Source organism: Schistocerca piceifrons, chromosome 2, assembly GCF_021461385.2.
Source record: "Schistocerca piceifrons isolate TAMUIC-IGC-003096 chromosome 2, iqSchPice1.1, whole genome shotgun sequence".
In the NCBI taxonomy this organism is placed as follows: domain Eukaryota; kingdom Metazoa; phylum Arthropoda; class Insecta; order Orthoptera; family Acrididae; genus Schistocerca; species Schistocerca piceifrons.
The window spans coordinates 77,589,008-77,605,909 of NC_060139.1; the positions used below are offsets into that span (position 1 = coordinate 77,589,008).

General features: G+C 43.3%; 1 protein-coding gene and 1 non-coding gene across 3 annotated transcripts in view; one reads left to right on the top strand and one right to left on the bottom strand.

The window, feature by feature from the left end:
* Positions 1-1,905: 1,905 nt before the first annotated feature.
* Positions 1,906-16,902, bottom strand: part of LOC124776848 (serpin B3-like) — a 123,379-nt gene continuing 108,382 nt past the window's right edge. For both annotated transcript variants that reach the window (XM_047252017.1, XM_047252020.1), the window contains exon 8: positions 1,906-2,184. In XM_047252017.1, coding sequence (XP_047107973.1) covers positions 2,036-2,184 — 149 coding nt within the window. In that variant the 3' untranslated portion in view covers positions 1,906-2,035. The remainder of the gene's footprint in view (positions 2,185-16,902) is intronic.
* Positions 10,662-10,736, top strand: Trnas-cga. The gene has a single exon. It is a non-coding gene; the product is annotated as a tRNA-Ser (tRNA).

A 16,902-nucleotide genomic window follows, 5' to 3' on the forward strand; every position in this document is an offset into this window, starting at 1 on the left:
TACTAAACCTATGTTCAATTTATGATTCTACAGTGAATATTAATAGTAATATTATTGAAACCACTCAGTTTGACTAAGCCCTGATGATAGTAGTGTGTATCGTTATCTGTTACATTTATGCAAATAGTTTGTTCTGCTCTAGCTGTCAACTCCAAACTTAACGTTAACATATGCAGGTGTCAGAGTTCATTGCACTCGCGTGTGCAAAGTATAGTTTGTGTTTGTCCGTTAAAGTTACTCATACTTATTTTCTTGAACAAGAATGTCAATCATTCTCTTGCCTAATTAGGCTGGCAACCTTTTTCTTTAGTCTTTGAACAGTATGGATAGGTTAAATATTGTTTGTTATTGTTTAAATATGTACGTACTTCTGACTTTCACATCCGATAAGCCACCTCAGTTAGGTATTCATGGTCAACACAACTAAAATCCTTTCAGAGGGTAACGCTGCTCTGCTTCTTCATACTATAATTACTTGAATAAAAATAATTTCATTATACGAACTGCCTCCAGCTTTGAGGTTATGGTGTAGCAGTAGCGGACAGTAGTGTTATAAGGATATCAGTGATACGATTTGCTGATGACATTGCTATCCTGAGTGCAAGTGAAGAAGAATTACATGATGTACTGAATGGAGTGAACAGTTTAATGAAAAGCAAATATGGATTGAGAGTAAATCAAGAAAAACCAAAGCAATGAGAAGTACCAGAAATGAGAACATCAGGATTGATGGTCACGAAGTAGATGAAGTTAAGGAATTCTACTACCTAGGCAGCAAAATACCCATGACGGACGGAGCAAGGAGGACATCAAAACTAGACTAGCACTGGTAAAAAGGGATATCCTGGCCTAGAGAAGTCTACTAGTACCAAACATAAGCCTCAATTTGAGGAAGAAATTTCGCAGAATGTACGTTTGGAGCACAGCATTGTGTGGTAGTGAAACATGGACTGTGGGAAAACCGGAACAGAAGAGAATCGAAGCATTTGAGATGTGGTGCTACAGACGAATGTTGAAAATTAGGTGGTCTGATGATGTGAGGAATAAGGAGTATCTGTGCAGAAACGGAGAAGAATGGAAGATGTGGAAAACACTGACAAGGAGAACGGACAAGATGATAGGACATCTGTTGAGACATCAGGACATGAGTTCCTTGGTATTAGAGGGGGCTGTAGAGGGCAAAAACTGTAGAAGAGGACAGAGATTAGAATACATCCAGCAAATAATTGAGGACGTAGGTTGCAAGTGCTACTCGAGACGAGAAGGTTGGCACAGGAGAGGAATTGTATGTGAATTCGTAAGGGACCAAACTGCTGAAGTCATCGGCCCCTAGAGTTACACACTACTTAAACTAACTTATGCTAACAACAACACACACAGCCATGCCCGAGGGAGGACTCGAACCTCCGGCGGGAGGGGCCGCGCAATCCGCGACATAGCGCCTTAATCCCGCGGCCACTCCGCCCTGCTAGAGGAAGTCGTGGCGTCTTCGGTCAGAGCCTGATGACTCAAAAAAAATAGTGTGTCCATGAAGAACAAAAATTGTCAAGCACAGCTCTCGTTTTCCTTTATTTCTTCTGGAGTTATGTATGGTAACATTTGTGTATACGCTTATATTCTCCATTAGAATTACAGTTTCAGAAAGTGGGCACTGTCTGGTCGACTTTGAAGCATGTTACTCTTTTCGTGTTTGCAATAAATAAAAATTGTATGAAGTGTACTATTTAGGGTCAGAAAACGTAATGGACGTTTCAGTATCTTTGTTTGTATGGGTAGACTCAAGACATCTTACGGAACTCAGCTATTATAACTTTTATGATTATACATTGGAAAACAAAAGCCTTCTTTAAGTTCATGCCTTAAATAATTATTTCTCTAAATTAAAATAAAAACATTGCATATTCCTTTAATTTGAGATATTTTACTAAATATTTAAGGTCTTCTACATTCAGAACAATAAAAATTTCATAAAAACTGTTGTTACATATTTGCACATCACTGAAATACAGAACTCATATATTTAAAAATGCAATAATTACGCAGAAGGTTCCACAAGACGTCCGGCGAAGAGAATCGTCCGTGTGACGTGATCCAAGATGAAGATCATGAAGGGGTGGTCGGCTTTGAAGATGACAGGTGGTGGTGGTGGAAGCAGGGAAAAGCTTGCCCCAAGAGGGAGGAGAACTGCAACAGCATGAGCAGACATTAGAAAACTGTTCTAGGAAATAATTTATTAACGCTGTTCATATACTAGACAGTGAAGATTTCCGCGATTTCCAGATAGAGGAAGTTGAGCAATGCTTACCAAAGGCAGGAATCATATTTCGTGCCCTGCAACAACGTATTGCTTTAAATTACCATCGTTTTGCCAAAAACATACGAAATTGCTCGATAAGTATGAAATGTATGAGACACTACCCGCACGCTGGTATCTCCAAAACAAACGTTTCTTCATTGGATGGTATGGTGGGTACCAACTCCGTGATGAATTACGCGAGTTTAGTAGTGGGATGATCTGACTAGCTCCCTCAACAGGAGCCAGTGCGCCAAATCTTCAATTAATCTCTTGCTATATGTAATTCGGACGGTTCAATCCCGCGTCCGGCCATCCTGATTTACGTTTTCCGTGATTTCCAGGCAAATGCCGGGATGGTTACTTTGAAAGGGTTCGGCCGACTTCCTTCCCCGTCCTTCCCTAATCCGATGAGACCGATATGGCCTCGCTGTCTGGTCTCCTTCCGCAAACAACCCAACCCAACCAAGGAAAATGAAAGTTTATCCGAGAAGAACAGTTCTAATTTTAAAGTTATTTCCAACTTTCTACAAAACAGTTTGTCACACTTTCTACACTTTTGTTTCGTGAGTTTAATAATCTTCCAAAAATATCTCTTTGAAATATAGGTGTAGAAAGTTACAACATTTACTTGACAGAGGAAAATATCTTGGGTGGGGGGGGGGGGGGGGAGGGGGGTAACCTGTCAAACGGGCCGACTTGGAGTAGAAAAGGCACCACAGGACATTTTAATTTCCACTGCCTATACTTTTACAAATAAATTCATAAAACTTTGTCAGCATGACCGTGAAGGATTCAGGATTCACACTCATAGCAGTGGAAGTTCAGAAACATAGTAAAATAAAACTTTTTTACATGTGTAATTTCATCATTTTTTCACTTACTATTGGCTGCATTTGTTTCTATAGGTACACTTCATAAGTAAGAGGGGCTCTTCGATGAATTTTGCACAGCATAGAAACCATACGTACGGAACTCTAGAATTTACATAATTTATGAAAAAAATGAATGAGCTGTTACATTTTAAACTTCATGTTTAGAAAAAAACTCCAGTTTTATAGTTAAAGGACTCCGTCTTCAGTCCACGAGTGCCCTACCGGGACCATCCGACCGCCGTGTCATCCTCGATGGAGTATGCGGATAGTAGGGGCGTTGGGTCAGCACACCACTCTGCCGGTCGTAAGACGGTATTCTTGACCGAAGCCGCTACTATTCGGTCGAGTAGCTCCACAATTGGTATCACGAGGCTGAGTGCACCCCGAAAATTGGCAACAGCGCATGGCGGCCAGGATGGTCACCAATCCAAGTGCTGACCAGGCCCGAAAGCGTTTAACTTCGGTGATCTGACGGGAACCGGTGTATCCGCTGCGGCAAAGCCGTTGCCAATTTTATAGTTAATTATATCAATTTTTACCACAGATTTTAATAGACTTGGAAACCAGGAGCTCCTTTTTACTAGGCAGGAGTGTCATCAAATGCGCCATACGGGACACAGTGTTATCGCAACTGCGCAGACTATGGCGGCACGCTTCATGGACGACCCACATTCCCACCGAGTGCCACCTATCCTCAGTCCCTGTTCATTTCCTCCATGCTCGCTACTATGAGATTCCCACAGGAGGTCGGATGTACTTGTGCATCCGCAATGAAGAAGGTGTCCATTGCCCATTTAGGCGAATCAATTATATGAATGCACGGTGTCTGTGCTTTCGGACGCGTCCGAAAAAACAGACACCATTCATTCATATAACAGACCGATGGCTCAAAATTTTACGACCACTGTCCGTGGTGATATTACATATTGGTTCGTGGTCCTGCTGGCACATGTCCCAGCAGGAAAAGTTGTAAGACGTCGTGGTCTCCTGACCTTCATTGCTTACATATTCCGCCCTCACAATCATATTCCACACATCAAGACGCTTCATTCGAACCCAAACTAGATAAGATAAAGTCAATGTTGTATGAATTCATGTAAACGATATGCAAATAACTAATAAATCGCAAGTGCGCACCATGGTTGAAATACTCGAGGATGGTGTACACACATACATTCCAGACACGACGGTCATAGGAGCTTTTAGTTCGAGAGAGGCAACCGGACACCAGGAGGCCGGTCCCAACCCATCTACGTCGGCCGGTGGCCGCCCATGGAGCGGACAGCGTTACCCCAAGGTAAAGGAGGAACGACCACGTGTTCGGCTTAAAAGCAAATTCCGCTACATTGTGTGGGAGCGGCCAGCCTACGCATTCTTTACACATAGCACGCAGTTTCAGAGATTTTCACAGGGAGACAGCAAACGCCAAACGCCGATACTACAGATTTCTGGTTTGGTCGCCTTAAACGAAACGTCATTCTCCCATTTTAGAAGAGCAATACTTATTCGCAGACGATATTTCTGACGCCTTGAGCTGATGGAGTAATGGAAGAGACCCAAAGATATACCCCTTCACGTCTGGCGTGGAGAGGGGCCGTTCCGTTGTCGCTCTTGGAGCGAGAGCACGTAACGAGAGCGTGTGCGCTCGTACGTGTACTCGAAAGAGCGAGGAACAAGTCTCTCCTCAGTACTTCACTGGGAGAGCACCATTATCGAGAGCGAATCGAAGTGCGATTCTATATTGAGTCCTTGCGATTAAGCGTTGTTCACTGTGTTGGCCGCCACACTTATTGTGCAGTGTGAACGGACAGAGTTATAGTTAAACGCCTGCGAGCGAATTTTTGAGTGGCATCGCGGTGGACTGGTTATCTGACTCGTGTACCACGCCAATAGTTAGACTAGGGGAGAGTCCTTGAGTCCTTGACTTCATCAAGGCGTACGGAGAGTTTGATTGGCGAAGGTCAATCCAGGTAGAACGAGAGTTATCTTATTTGTCAGCAGCGAGCGGCGCAGACAGCAGTCATCGCAGTGTACGGTATTGTGCTCTACAGCTCTTGCAAGCCCCATATTTCCTCCACAACAGTACACTTTACTGCACTTCACACGCGATAGCCTCGACCGTACCTAGCAACATTCTAACGGATAATTATTCAAGTTGAGTATGCGCGGCTCTCAGCCATTCTGCCAAGTCAATAACAATCTTAAACTTTGTACAGAAATTTCATTAGCGAATCCTATCCTTGAGAGGTAACTTCACATTCTGAAAAGAACCTGGAAATAACATATTAAGTTCATAACTAAAAGTGCCATTGTGATTCCTCAGAATTTTTGCAAAAATAAATAATAATTTTCGTTAGTTTCATGTTCTTCTTACACTAACTAGCATTACTCCAGTATTCAAGTATCCCACTAGTTACGTAAGAAATTTTGTGAATTTTTGTGTCATTTCCTTACAGAAGATATTTATTGCTGAAAGTTTTTCAGGTATTTCTCTTTAGAATGTTAGGAGCGTCTGTCTGACTTCTGCAGTAGTGTGGGGGTGGAAATTGCATCTTACAGGAGCTACAGGGTAAAGGGTACACCTCAGATTAATCCGTTGCGCAGAATGACAGAATAAAAACCCCCGCCGCTCACGAAGTTTATAATCGGACCAAAGACGAATGGGGAATCATTCTAGCGATGATAAGGATCGCAAATGGGGAAATCCACTGACTTAAGCCACTCTGACAGAGGACAGACTGTTATGGTCTGGCACCTGGATATCAGCACCTTGGATACGGCAAAGTAGTTCGATTGTTTGCGTGCTATTGTCGTGAGCGTCTGTGGAAGTTGATTGAAGGACAGTCAAACGACAAGTAGGCGCCAAAGCGTTGGAAGTCCCTGCCCCATCACAGAACGCGGACGTTGAAGGTTTGCACGGTATCTAAAGCAGGATGGACGGCGACCTGTGATGGACTTCTCGACACAGAATGATGCTGCTGCAGCCACTAAGTGCTTCAGAGAACACCGTTTAGCGCACGACATCATCAGTGACGATAACTGTAGGCACGGGATCGTCGAGACTGGACCATGGATCAACGGAAACGTGCCGCGTGGTAGAATAAATCACGTTTCTTGTTACTTCAGGTCGATGATCGAGTCCGTAAACGCGATTATCCAGGAGATCGGCTGCTCGAAAATTGCACTGCACCATGGACTGTAGTGGTAAGCCAGATCCAGTTGTATCTTGTACCTCTCTTACCGCTTAAAATCGTTGGTATAATTTTCGCTATTCAACTCAAAAAATTATTGAGGCACGTACAGCCTCCTCGTTTTAGTTATACGAATAGTAATGATTATATTTAAATTCATTTACACATCTACATCTATGTGCTTATTCTGCAATTCACAATTAAGTACCTGGCAGAGGAGGCATCGAACCACCTTCAAGTTACTTGTTTACCGTTCCATTCTCGAACAGCGCACAGGAGAAAGGACACTCCAATCTTTCCGTGATAGCTCTGGTTTCTCTTATTTCGTTATCATGATCATTCCTCCCTATAGGTGGGCGCCAACAATATATTTCAACGCTCTGAAGAGTAAGTTACTAATTATGTGTTAAGAATTAGTGTCTGTTTAAGTTTTCTAATGTCGTTGGGAAGCGATTGGTTTGGTGATTTGTCAACTACGTGCCATCTGCGGGCCATTCCATGCAAATTTCCATTTCCTTGCAACCTTAACTTAATTGTGTAATGCACGATATTCCGTTGTGTTATACATCGTATTATCGCAGTTTGCTGACAGGGGATATCAAATTGATTCTATATTTTTAGATTTCCAGAAGGCTTTCGACACTGTTCCTCACAAGCGTCTTCTAACCAAACTGTGTGCCTATGAAATATCACCTCAGTTGTGTCGCCACAGTTGTGCGACTGGATTCGTGATTTCCTGTCAGAAAGGTCACAGTTCGTAGTAATAGGCGGAAAGTCATCGAGTACAACTGCTGGCGCGGTAGCTCAGAGTGTTCGGTCAGAGAGCTGGTTGGCCTCTGTAATAAAAAACTGAGTGGCAGGGTCAACAAAAGAACTTTAACGGATATCATGTGACGTCCGCAACAACCAAACCCAACGAACAAAAATCCAAAAAAAAAGTACAACATAAGTAATATCCGGCGTTCCGCAAGGAAGTGTCATGGGCCCTCTATTGTTCCTGATCTATGTTAACGACATAGGAGACAATCTCAGTAGCCGTCTTAGATTGTTTGCAGATGATGCTGTCATTTACCGTCTTTGGAACGATCACATAGATAATGTTGTGGATAGAGCAAACCAAAGACTGCGATTCACCGGCAGAACACATAGAAGATGCGACAGATCTACTAAAGAGACTGCTTACACCACGCTCGTCCACCCTACTCTGGAGTACTGCTGTGCGGTGAGGGATCCGCATCAGGTGGGATTGACGGACGACATCGAAAAAGTACAAAGAATGACAGTTCGTTTTGTATTATCATGTAATAGAGGAGATAGTGTCACAGACAAAAATCATTAAAACAAAGGCGTTTTCCGTTGCGACGGGATCTTCTCATGATATTTCAGCAGTTTTCTCCTCAGATTGCGAAAACATTCTGTTGGCACCCACCTACATAGGAAGAAATGATCATCACGATAAAATAAGAAAAATCAGGGCTCGCACAGAAAAATTAAAGTGCTCGTTTTTCCCGTTCGAGAGAGGAACGGTAGACAGAGACAGCTTGAAGGTGGTTCATTGAACCCTCTGCCATGCACTTTACTGTGAATAGCAGAGTAATCACGTAGATGTAGATGTAGACCAAGCCTTTCTGAGCCCCAACAACGACCCTGGACCTAAATACAATGAAAACAAGTAATACAGGAGGTTTAGTTTAGGCATAAAGGAGGTTTGGGTGTAATCAAGTAGAACCGATGATGTGTCTTTCTTTATTATGTTCCTGCAGTGGTCAGTGTGGTGTATCCCCCTTCTGGACAACTAACACTTAGAAGAATTAAGTACAGAACTATCAATATTCATTTCTTCGCTCTTTTTATGAGGCGTACATTTCAGGACATATCAGGTGAGTGCAGTATCGTGGTAAAGGGGACATTCACCTGGGTTTCCTTGGGATTTGTTTAGCCCACGCAGGGTATGGTCGCCGACGTGCAGTGGCCTATTTTCGTCCACAGCGCAGACAGAGTTCATTTGTTTGTCCGGAAAAGGAGGCCAACAAGAGTTTTCCACCTTTCGACCAGTCAGCGATGAGAAATCGAGGCGCACGCTCTGCAACCTTTGTCGAACGATTTTACAAAAACAATTCGGTAAAAAATTCCATTTCGCCTTACTTATAGCCTTATATGTCAGGTTCATGATGATGTACCCATCATTTTGTTAATGGTCATAGTTATTGTGGTATTTACGTGGAAGTAAGTCACTGAGAGAAATCTGAAATGAAAAATAGTGGTCGCTATGACCTTGCGTTTGGTGTGTATTACATGATACGTTGCTGCACATGAAATTTAACTAACATATTGAATTTTCCTTTAGACCTGGGTAGAGATACCTATCTGTCACCAACTTCAAGGGCCAGCCGGGGTGGCCGTGCGGTTCTAGGCGCTACAGTCTGGAACCGAGTGACCGCTACGGTCGCAGGTTCGAATCCTGGCTCGGGCATGGATGTGTGTGATGTCTTTGGGTTAGTTAGGTTTAATTAGTTCTAAGTTCTAGGCGACTGATGACCTCAGAAGTTAAGTCGCATAGTGCTCAGAGCCACCAACCTCAAGAAAATTGATCTGATGGAGAAGACTTAATTTGCGATCGCGCCTCACCATCAAGACAACTAGGATGAAATATCCACAACATTCCTCATATTTCATAAACGGTTTCAGATAAACGGTTTCAGATATCGAAACGAGATTTTTGGAAATGATATCGGCTAAAGAGGAGAGTGTTTTACATACCGTTATTGCGCAAAACTTTATTATCCACCGTGTTACTCCACTAACTACAGATTATTTTCCATGAAAGGATATAATTTTTAAGGGCTGTCAATATTTGGTGAAACAAGAAATGCTATGGGTTTTCGAACAACATAAGAGAAGACATTACTCGTTTTTTTTGTACCGAGGACGCGCTTTTTCATTAGCTAATGACTTTTCTTTTCCTTACTGCCTCGCTTAATAAACCACTGTTTCAGAATTCTCTCACAGTTATCTCTGTACAACATGTTAGTGAGGTGAGACTATGTAAAGTCCACTGTGGTTTGGCAAAAGAAGCAAATTTTAAAACGGCAACCAGAGAAATGTGTAGGTTTTACTCAAAATTCGCCACTCTTGACGTTCTCTGAAAGTTACAAATGGTTAACAAGCCAGGCGAATGTATATCGCCGCATTAAGTGGAATTCTTTTTAGTTACTAACGAAAGCAAGGATGATCGTAAATCTTTTTGAATGGTCACCATGTATGTGTGGGCATGGAGGAGCCCCACTTAATATGTACAAAACATGCGAGTGTAGGCTTCAATTTAGAACGTACTTATCCTCCAGTGCTCGGCGTTTACCTTATAATGCCTGCCCATAACCCCCACCGCTATCCTCTCCCCACATGTGCCGTGCTGTCGGTGCGTCTACCGGCCATGGAGTTCTGCGCGGATTACAGTAGCTGAACCATGGCATGGTCGACCCTGCTCCAGCTCTGATCAAGGTTTGATATCTCGCGTTAAATCGCAGCTCGGATAGATAATCTGGCATGGCTAATCTTAAATGGGCGTGCACGGTGGTGCTATTGGCTATTGGGGTGGCAGGGACGCACTGTGTGTGTGTGTGTGTGTGTGTGTGTGTGTGTGTGTGTGTGTGAGAGAGAGAGAGAGAGAGAGAGAGAGAGAGAGAGAGAGAGAGAGAGAGCGTCCTCGCCGAGATAAGAGGTGGAGCCGTAGTGCACCTGGCCGTATGCAGAGCCGCTCTGTGTGGTGTCCTGTGTGGAAGGGTGGTTGTATGTGCCGGCTGGGTCCTGCCAAGCTGAGTATGTACTGTCGCAGTGTCTGCAAGCAGCGCGTGTCAGCTTGGCTCAGTTCCACGAGTGGATCGCACTCTCAGCATAGCAGTTGCTGCTCACTTCCCACTGAAGACGGCGTTCCGGAAATACCTTGTGGAACAAGTTATCGGTGCTAGTGTGTGCAACGCGTTCAATTTCAGATGGGTCTTGTGGTGTTGATATGGGGCATTTCTCTAGTATCTGGACGTCATGAATGCGTAAGCGCCTTTGTACTGAAACTTCCTGGCAGATTAAAACTGTGTGCCCGACCGAGACTCGAACTCGGGACCTTTGCCTTTCGCGGGCAAGTGCTCTACCATCTGAGCTACCGAAGCACGACTCACGCCCGCTATATCCTTTCTTTCAGGAGTGCTAGTTCTGCAAGGTTCACAGGAGGGTATCTGTAAAGTTTGGAAGGTAGCAGACGAGATACTGGCAGAAGTAAAGCTGTGAGGACCGGCCGTGAGTCGTGCCTCGGTAGCTCAGTTGGTAGAGCACTTGCCCGCGAAAGGCAAAGGTCCCGAGTTCGAGTCTCGGTCGGGCACACAGTTTTAATCTGCCAGGAAGTTTCATATCAGCGCACACTCCGCTGCAGAGTGAAAATCTCATTCCGCCTTTGTACTGTTTGAAATTATAAGCACACCATATCATCAGAGATGCCTGGAGGCTTGCTTGGTCCATCTCTGCATTGCAAGGTCCATGGGAGATGATGTGCACTGTTGATCTTGACTAGAAGACACAGTAGCCGGCAGTGGTGTGCCATCAGTAGTAGTACCGAACAGGCCGAGTGGTGCGGTTGCAGTTATATCGTGATGAAGTGGAACATGTTGATTTATTTTTTTAATTAATTTAGATACCGAAAGACGTTGAAGTATTGTTGAGAAGAGTATTTTATGATGTTTATTTTGCCGGCCGTAGTGGCCGTGCGGTTCTAGGCACTTCAGTCTGGAACCGCGTGACCGCTACGGTCGCAGGTTCGAATCCTGCCTCGGGCATGGATGTGAGTGATGTCCTTAGGTTAGTTAGGTTTAAGTAGTTCTAAGTTCTAGGGGACTGATGACCTCAGAAGTTAAGTCCCATAGTGCTCAGAGCCATTATGTTTATTTTGATGAGTAATAGAAGAGGATTTAATTTCAGGTAACTCATTTCGGTTCTTGTTCTTTATTGCGGCAGTTTGTAATTACGCATTCCTGGTTCAGACATCCAGGGACTTGAGTATTGGGAAAGATAAACAGATATCTATAATGTACAATTTGAATTTGGGGGTGGGATTAACTGTTGAATATTAGCTAAATGGCATTTTTATGAGTTGCATTTTTGAAAAGATGTCATGTGATGTTAAAGGTTACTTACATTTGTCTACTCAAGAACTTTAACTTTTTTTAACGTGCGAAGAAATGAAAGAGATAATTATTCAATGTAGAACTGCTCTAATCAGAAAACTAATTACAGTTGCTGTAACAATTTGTCCCAATTCACTGTCCGCATCCAAAGTTCTTGCCGGAATATGAATTATCATTTTTACTTATTCATATTTATTATGAAACAAGTATCCTTCGCCTTTAAAAAAAAAAAAAAAAAAAAAAAAAAAAAAAAAAAAAAAAAAAAAAAAAAAAAAAGAGGAGAGCTCATTGCACGACGAAGATCTCAGTACTTGGCTGTAGCTCATAAATGTGACGCGCTTTCAAGACAAGAGCAGTGTCACGACGTTCCCATTGTGCAGCAGGTAAGACAATATAAAAAAAATAAAAGAAGGAAAAATTCATTTTTTCCAGGGCCAGTTTATCAGTTCAACAGTTTAATGCTTCACGGTGTTCAATTCAGACAGTACTCTTGCCACTGCGAATGTTTAAACATAACAGGGAACAAGATTGGCACTTTCAAGTTACTTTCTGGCGTGTCAGATTTTGCGACACATTCTCGCAGACGATTTCTCATGTGCAGAGTTTACGAACTTCTATGCTGGAAGTTTACGTTACCTAACGGATAGCTAACACCGCCAGCAAGCAAAATTTTTATTGAATAACAAGTCATGTTATGTTAATTAGGATAACTTTCAGTGTGGGTAACATAATGGATACATAAAAAAGAATCGTCTGATTTGGCACTTCTATGTTTCTGAAACTAATATACCTGTACAACGAATTTTTTTTGATGATAGGAAACTCAAAAATTTATTTTTCATACCTCTTCATAGGTGTTCAATACGCCCCCTTGAGATACACGACATATGTCAATGAGATATTCAAATTGTTTCCGCACTGCAAATAGCATGTCTTGCGTTACAAATCATTTGGCCCAATGCGACCGATCCATCGTTCTGTAATCCCGATTAAAAAAAAAATCCCACACTTCCAGATGCCAGTGTGTCGATGCCCCATTATGTTAGTAAATGACGTCGTTCGAATCAGTCTCCAACTGTGGGAAAAGAAAGTTCTGAAGCATATCGAGATATGTGCTTCCTGTAACAGTGTTCTCAGCAAGGAAAATGGACCATACATCTCTTCCTGTGAAAATGCACAAATCACACCAAATTTCGGAGACTCCGTCTCATGTTGTACAACTTCATGTGATTGTTCCGTACCGCATATTCACAATTTAAGACGGTCCACTTTCCGATTTAAATGGAATGATGCCTCATCACTAAACACTAAGAGTGGGAGAAAACTGTCATCCTCCATCTCACCAAGAACTAAATTACAGAACTTCTGACACGTTGTTCTTTGTCACCTTCACGAAGAGCTTGCAGTAGCTGAATTTTGGATGATTTAATGTGTCAAAGTTGATGCAATACACGCCAGATGGACATCAGGGACATGTTGAGCTGTCGAGCTGCACGACGAACGGATTTCTGCGGAAACTTGGTGAAACTATGGCGGACGCGTCCGACGTATGTGTCAGACACTCTGGGACGGCCGCCGATTTGCCATTACACAAACGACCTGTTTTCCGGAATCGTTCACGCCATCATTTAATGCTCTGTGCTGTAGGAGGATGTACACCATACCTAGTATGAAACCGAGCGAGGTGGCGCAGTGGTTAGCACACTGGAGTCGCATTCGGGAGGACGCGTTTCAAAACCGCGTCCGGCCATCCTGATGTATGTTTCCCGTGGTTTCCCTAAATCGCTTCAGGCAAATGTCGGGATAGTCCCTTCGAAAGGGCACGGCTGATTTACTTGCCTAATCGGACGACACCGATGACTTTGCTGTTTGGTCCCCACCCACAAATCAACCAACCTAGTACGAAAGACACGCTAAACATTTATTACTGACCCGCACTGCTCATAACGTAGAACACAAAACGCTCTCTGTTCTCCTGGCACAATTTTACCAGAACTCAAGTGGGCGTACACTGCTGCTACCTAGCGGGAACCATGTAAAACTCGAGAGTTTACTCTTTCCAAAAGCACGCTGTTCCCGCACATATCTCAAATAATATAATAGTTACGATTTTTTAAAATCGGATGATTATTTCTGAAACACCCTGTATATGAAAATGGTATTCTAGGACTCGCGACGAAGGACGCATTGATAGTTTTACATTTGGTAAGTGCAGTACTTACGCAGACCTGTGTGAAGCTGGCCTTGCTAGTTATCTGACATCGATTTGGATCCAGCGCCCGAGCAGTTATGCGACGGAAAAACTTCCTTAAATTTAAAGAGAGTAGTGCATCGGGCATGTGAGGTGCTGTTTATTCATATTTAAATTTGCCAATTGAGTTTGCCTAGCTTCTTTTCTTTTGACGTACATTTTTTGGTTATCTAAATTTCTTGCTTTAAAATTCACCAAGTAACTGAGATGCTGTGTTTGTCTTAATTTTTAAATTTGTCGGTCGGTTTGGCAATTAAATGGACTAGCTCCTTCTCTGGTTATGTAACAGCTTTTTGGCAAATTAAAAGCCTTTTCTTTAAATCAGGTATGTCAATCTCTGATGTTATTAAGGGGCAAGTTACTATGAGCGCTGCATAGTTTTTGTGTTACTGCAGCTATCATAGTTATGTGAGTCCGCAGCTCGTGGTCGTGCGGTAGCGTTCTCGCTTCCCACGCCCGGGTTCCCGGGTTCGATTCCCGGCGGGGTCAGGGATTTTCTCAGCCTCGTGATGACTGGGTGTTGTGTGCTGTCCTTAGGTTAGTTAGGTTTAAGTAGTTCTAAGTTCTAGGGGACTCATGACCATAGATGTTAAGTCCCATAGTGCTTAGAGCCATTTGAACCATAGTTATGTGAGGAAACTGTGTTGATGTAACGGTGAAAAATAAATGGCTCTGAGCACTACGGGACTTAACTTCTGAGGTCATCAGTCCCCTAGAACTTAGAACTACTTAAACCTAACTAACCTAAAGACATCACACACATCCATGCCCGAGGCAGGATTTGAACCTGCGACCGTAGCGGTCGCGCGGTTCCAGACTGTAGCGCCTAGAACCGCTCGGCCACCCCGGCCGGCTGTAACGCTGAACTAACAGCCATAGAGGTGGCATGTTGAGTGGTACGGCCGACCACCTAATCTAAAGATAATCCGCCATGTAAACGGACATCTTTTAGAAATGGGGAGCTTGATGTTCGCTTACTGCAAAAGGATTTGTCCTATTTGTAATTGCACTGCTTACCTTTCAAGTCATTTAATTTCTTGATAACTGTGAAAATTTGTTATCCTAAAATTTATTGTAAAGTTTAGCCGACCAGTGTGGAGGCAGCTCGTCCCATAAGCTTCCGGAAAAACTACCATGGACTTATCCAGTCGACGCCCCGAATAATCGCTTCTGTTGTGCGTTCCAAAAGTCGACAAATACGCTATTAAACAGATGGTCACAAAGTTTTGACTCATCAGTCAGTGAAATGAATTAAATGCATTGAAATTAAATGAAAAGATGTGCTGGGATCAGTTCAGTAAAAGTGCAATAACATGAAATGGTATCGGTTCAAACAGTTGAGGAACAAGAGCTCAGATGGAAAACTAGTCCTAAGCAAAGAAGGGAAAGCAGAAAGGTGGAAGGAGTATATACAGGGGCTATATATAAGGGAGATGTACTACTGAAAGGCCTGTACGTGACAGCATAGTGCAGATGCACACATGCCGTCGCAGTCTCAGTATAAAGATGGCCGCCCGCCTTGCGACTTGCACCAGGGAAGAACAGCGTTCTGTTATTCAGTTTTTGCGTAGTGAAGGCGTAAAACCTATTGAAATTCATCCATGAATGAAGGTTCAGTACGGTGATGCATGTTTGTCACAGCGGCAAGTCTACGAATGGAGTAGGAAGTTCGCAAATGGTGTGGCTTCAGTGGAAGGTGCTCCTCGTCCAGGTCACGCACAACGAGTTGTGACTCCACAGAACATTGCAGCAGTTGAAGCCATAGTGAAGGAAAACCGCCGAGTGACACTGAATGACATTGCAGCTTGTTTACAGATTAGTCATGGGTCAGCACACCACAATGTGCATGATGTGCTCCAGTTTCACAAAGTGTCTGCAAGATGGGTGCCACGGCAGCTGACTCCTGAAATGAGAGAACGACGTGTTGATGCTTGTGAAGAACTTCTTCGGCGCTTTGAACGAGAAGGCGATGGCTTCCTTGCAAGAATCGTTACTGGGGATGAAATCTGGGTTCACTTCCACCAACCGGAAACGAAGAGAGCGAGCAACGAATGGCACCATTCCTCCTCACCAAAACCAAAAAAGTTTCGAACAGAACCATCAGTAGGGAAGGTGGGACGAAAAAGGCGTCATTTTAGAGCATTACACGCCTAGAGGGACCACTGTCACCAGTGCATCATACACAGATCTCCTAAAAAATCATCTGCAGCCTGCAATCAAATCAAAGCCACATGGACTGCTGTCAGCAGGTGTCCTTTTGCACCATAACAATGCAAGGCCCCACACTATCCGTACAACAGTTGCAACAATCACAGACATCCATTTTGAGTGTCTTCCTCATCCACCATACTCACCAGACCTTGGCGCAAGTGACTTCCATATGTTTGGACCACTCAAAGACGCAATGGGAGGAAAGACGTTCCGTTCTGATGAAGAGGTACGCCACGTGGTGCATGAGTGGTTGCGCGGACTACAAGAAGAATTTTTTTCTAAAGGAATTTATGCACTTTGTAAGCGCTGGAGGCCTTGCATTGAGCGTGGGGGAGATTATGTTGAAAAGTGATACAGCTTTGTACCACTTCTGCACAATAAATAATATTTTAAAAAATATTTAAAGTTTTCATTTGACTCACCCTCGTAGGTTAAGGAAAGGCAAACCTACGTTTATAGCATTTGTAGACTCAGAGAAAGCTTTTGAGAATGTTGACTAGAATACTCTCTTTCAAATTCTAAAGGTGGCGAGGGTATAATAGAGGGAAGGAAAGGCTATTTACAATTTGTACAGACGCCAGATGGCAGTTATAAGAGTCGAGGGACATGAAAGGGAAGCAGTGGTTGAGACGGGAGTGAGACAGGGTTGCAGTCTATCCCCGATTTTATTCAATCTATCAGTAAAAGGAACAAAAGAAAAATTTGGAGTAGGAATTAAAATCCAATGAGAAGAGATAAATACTTTAAAGGTTTGCCGAGTACTTGGAAGAGCAGTTGAAAGGAATGGACAGTGTCTTGAAAGGAGGGTATAAAATTACCATCAACAAAAGGCAAACGAGGATAATGGAATTTAGTTGAATTAAATCAGTTGTTGCTGAGGGGATTAGATTAGGAAATAAGACACTTG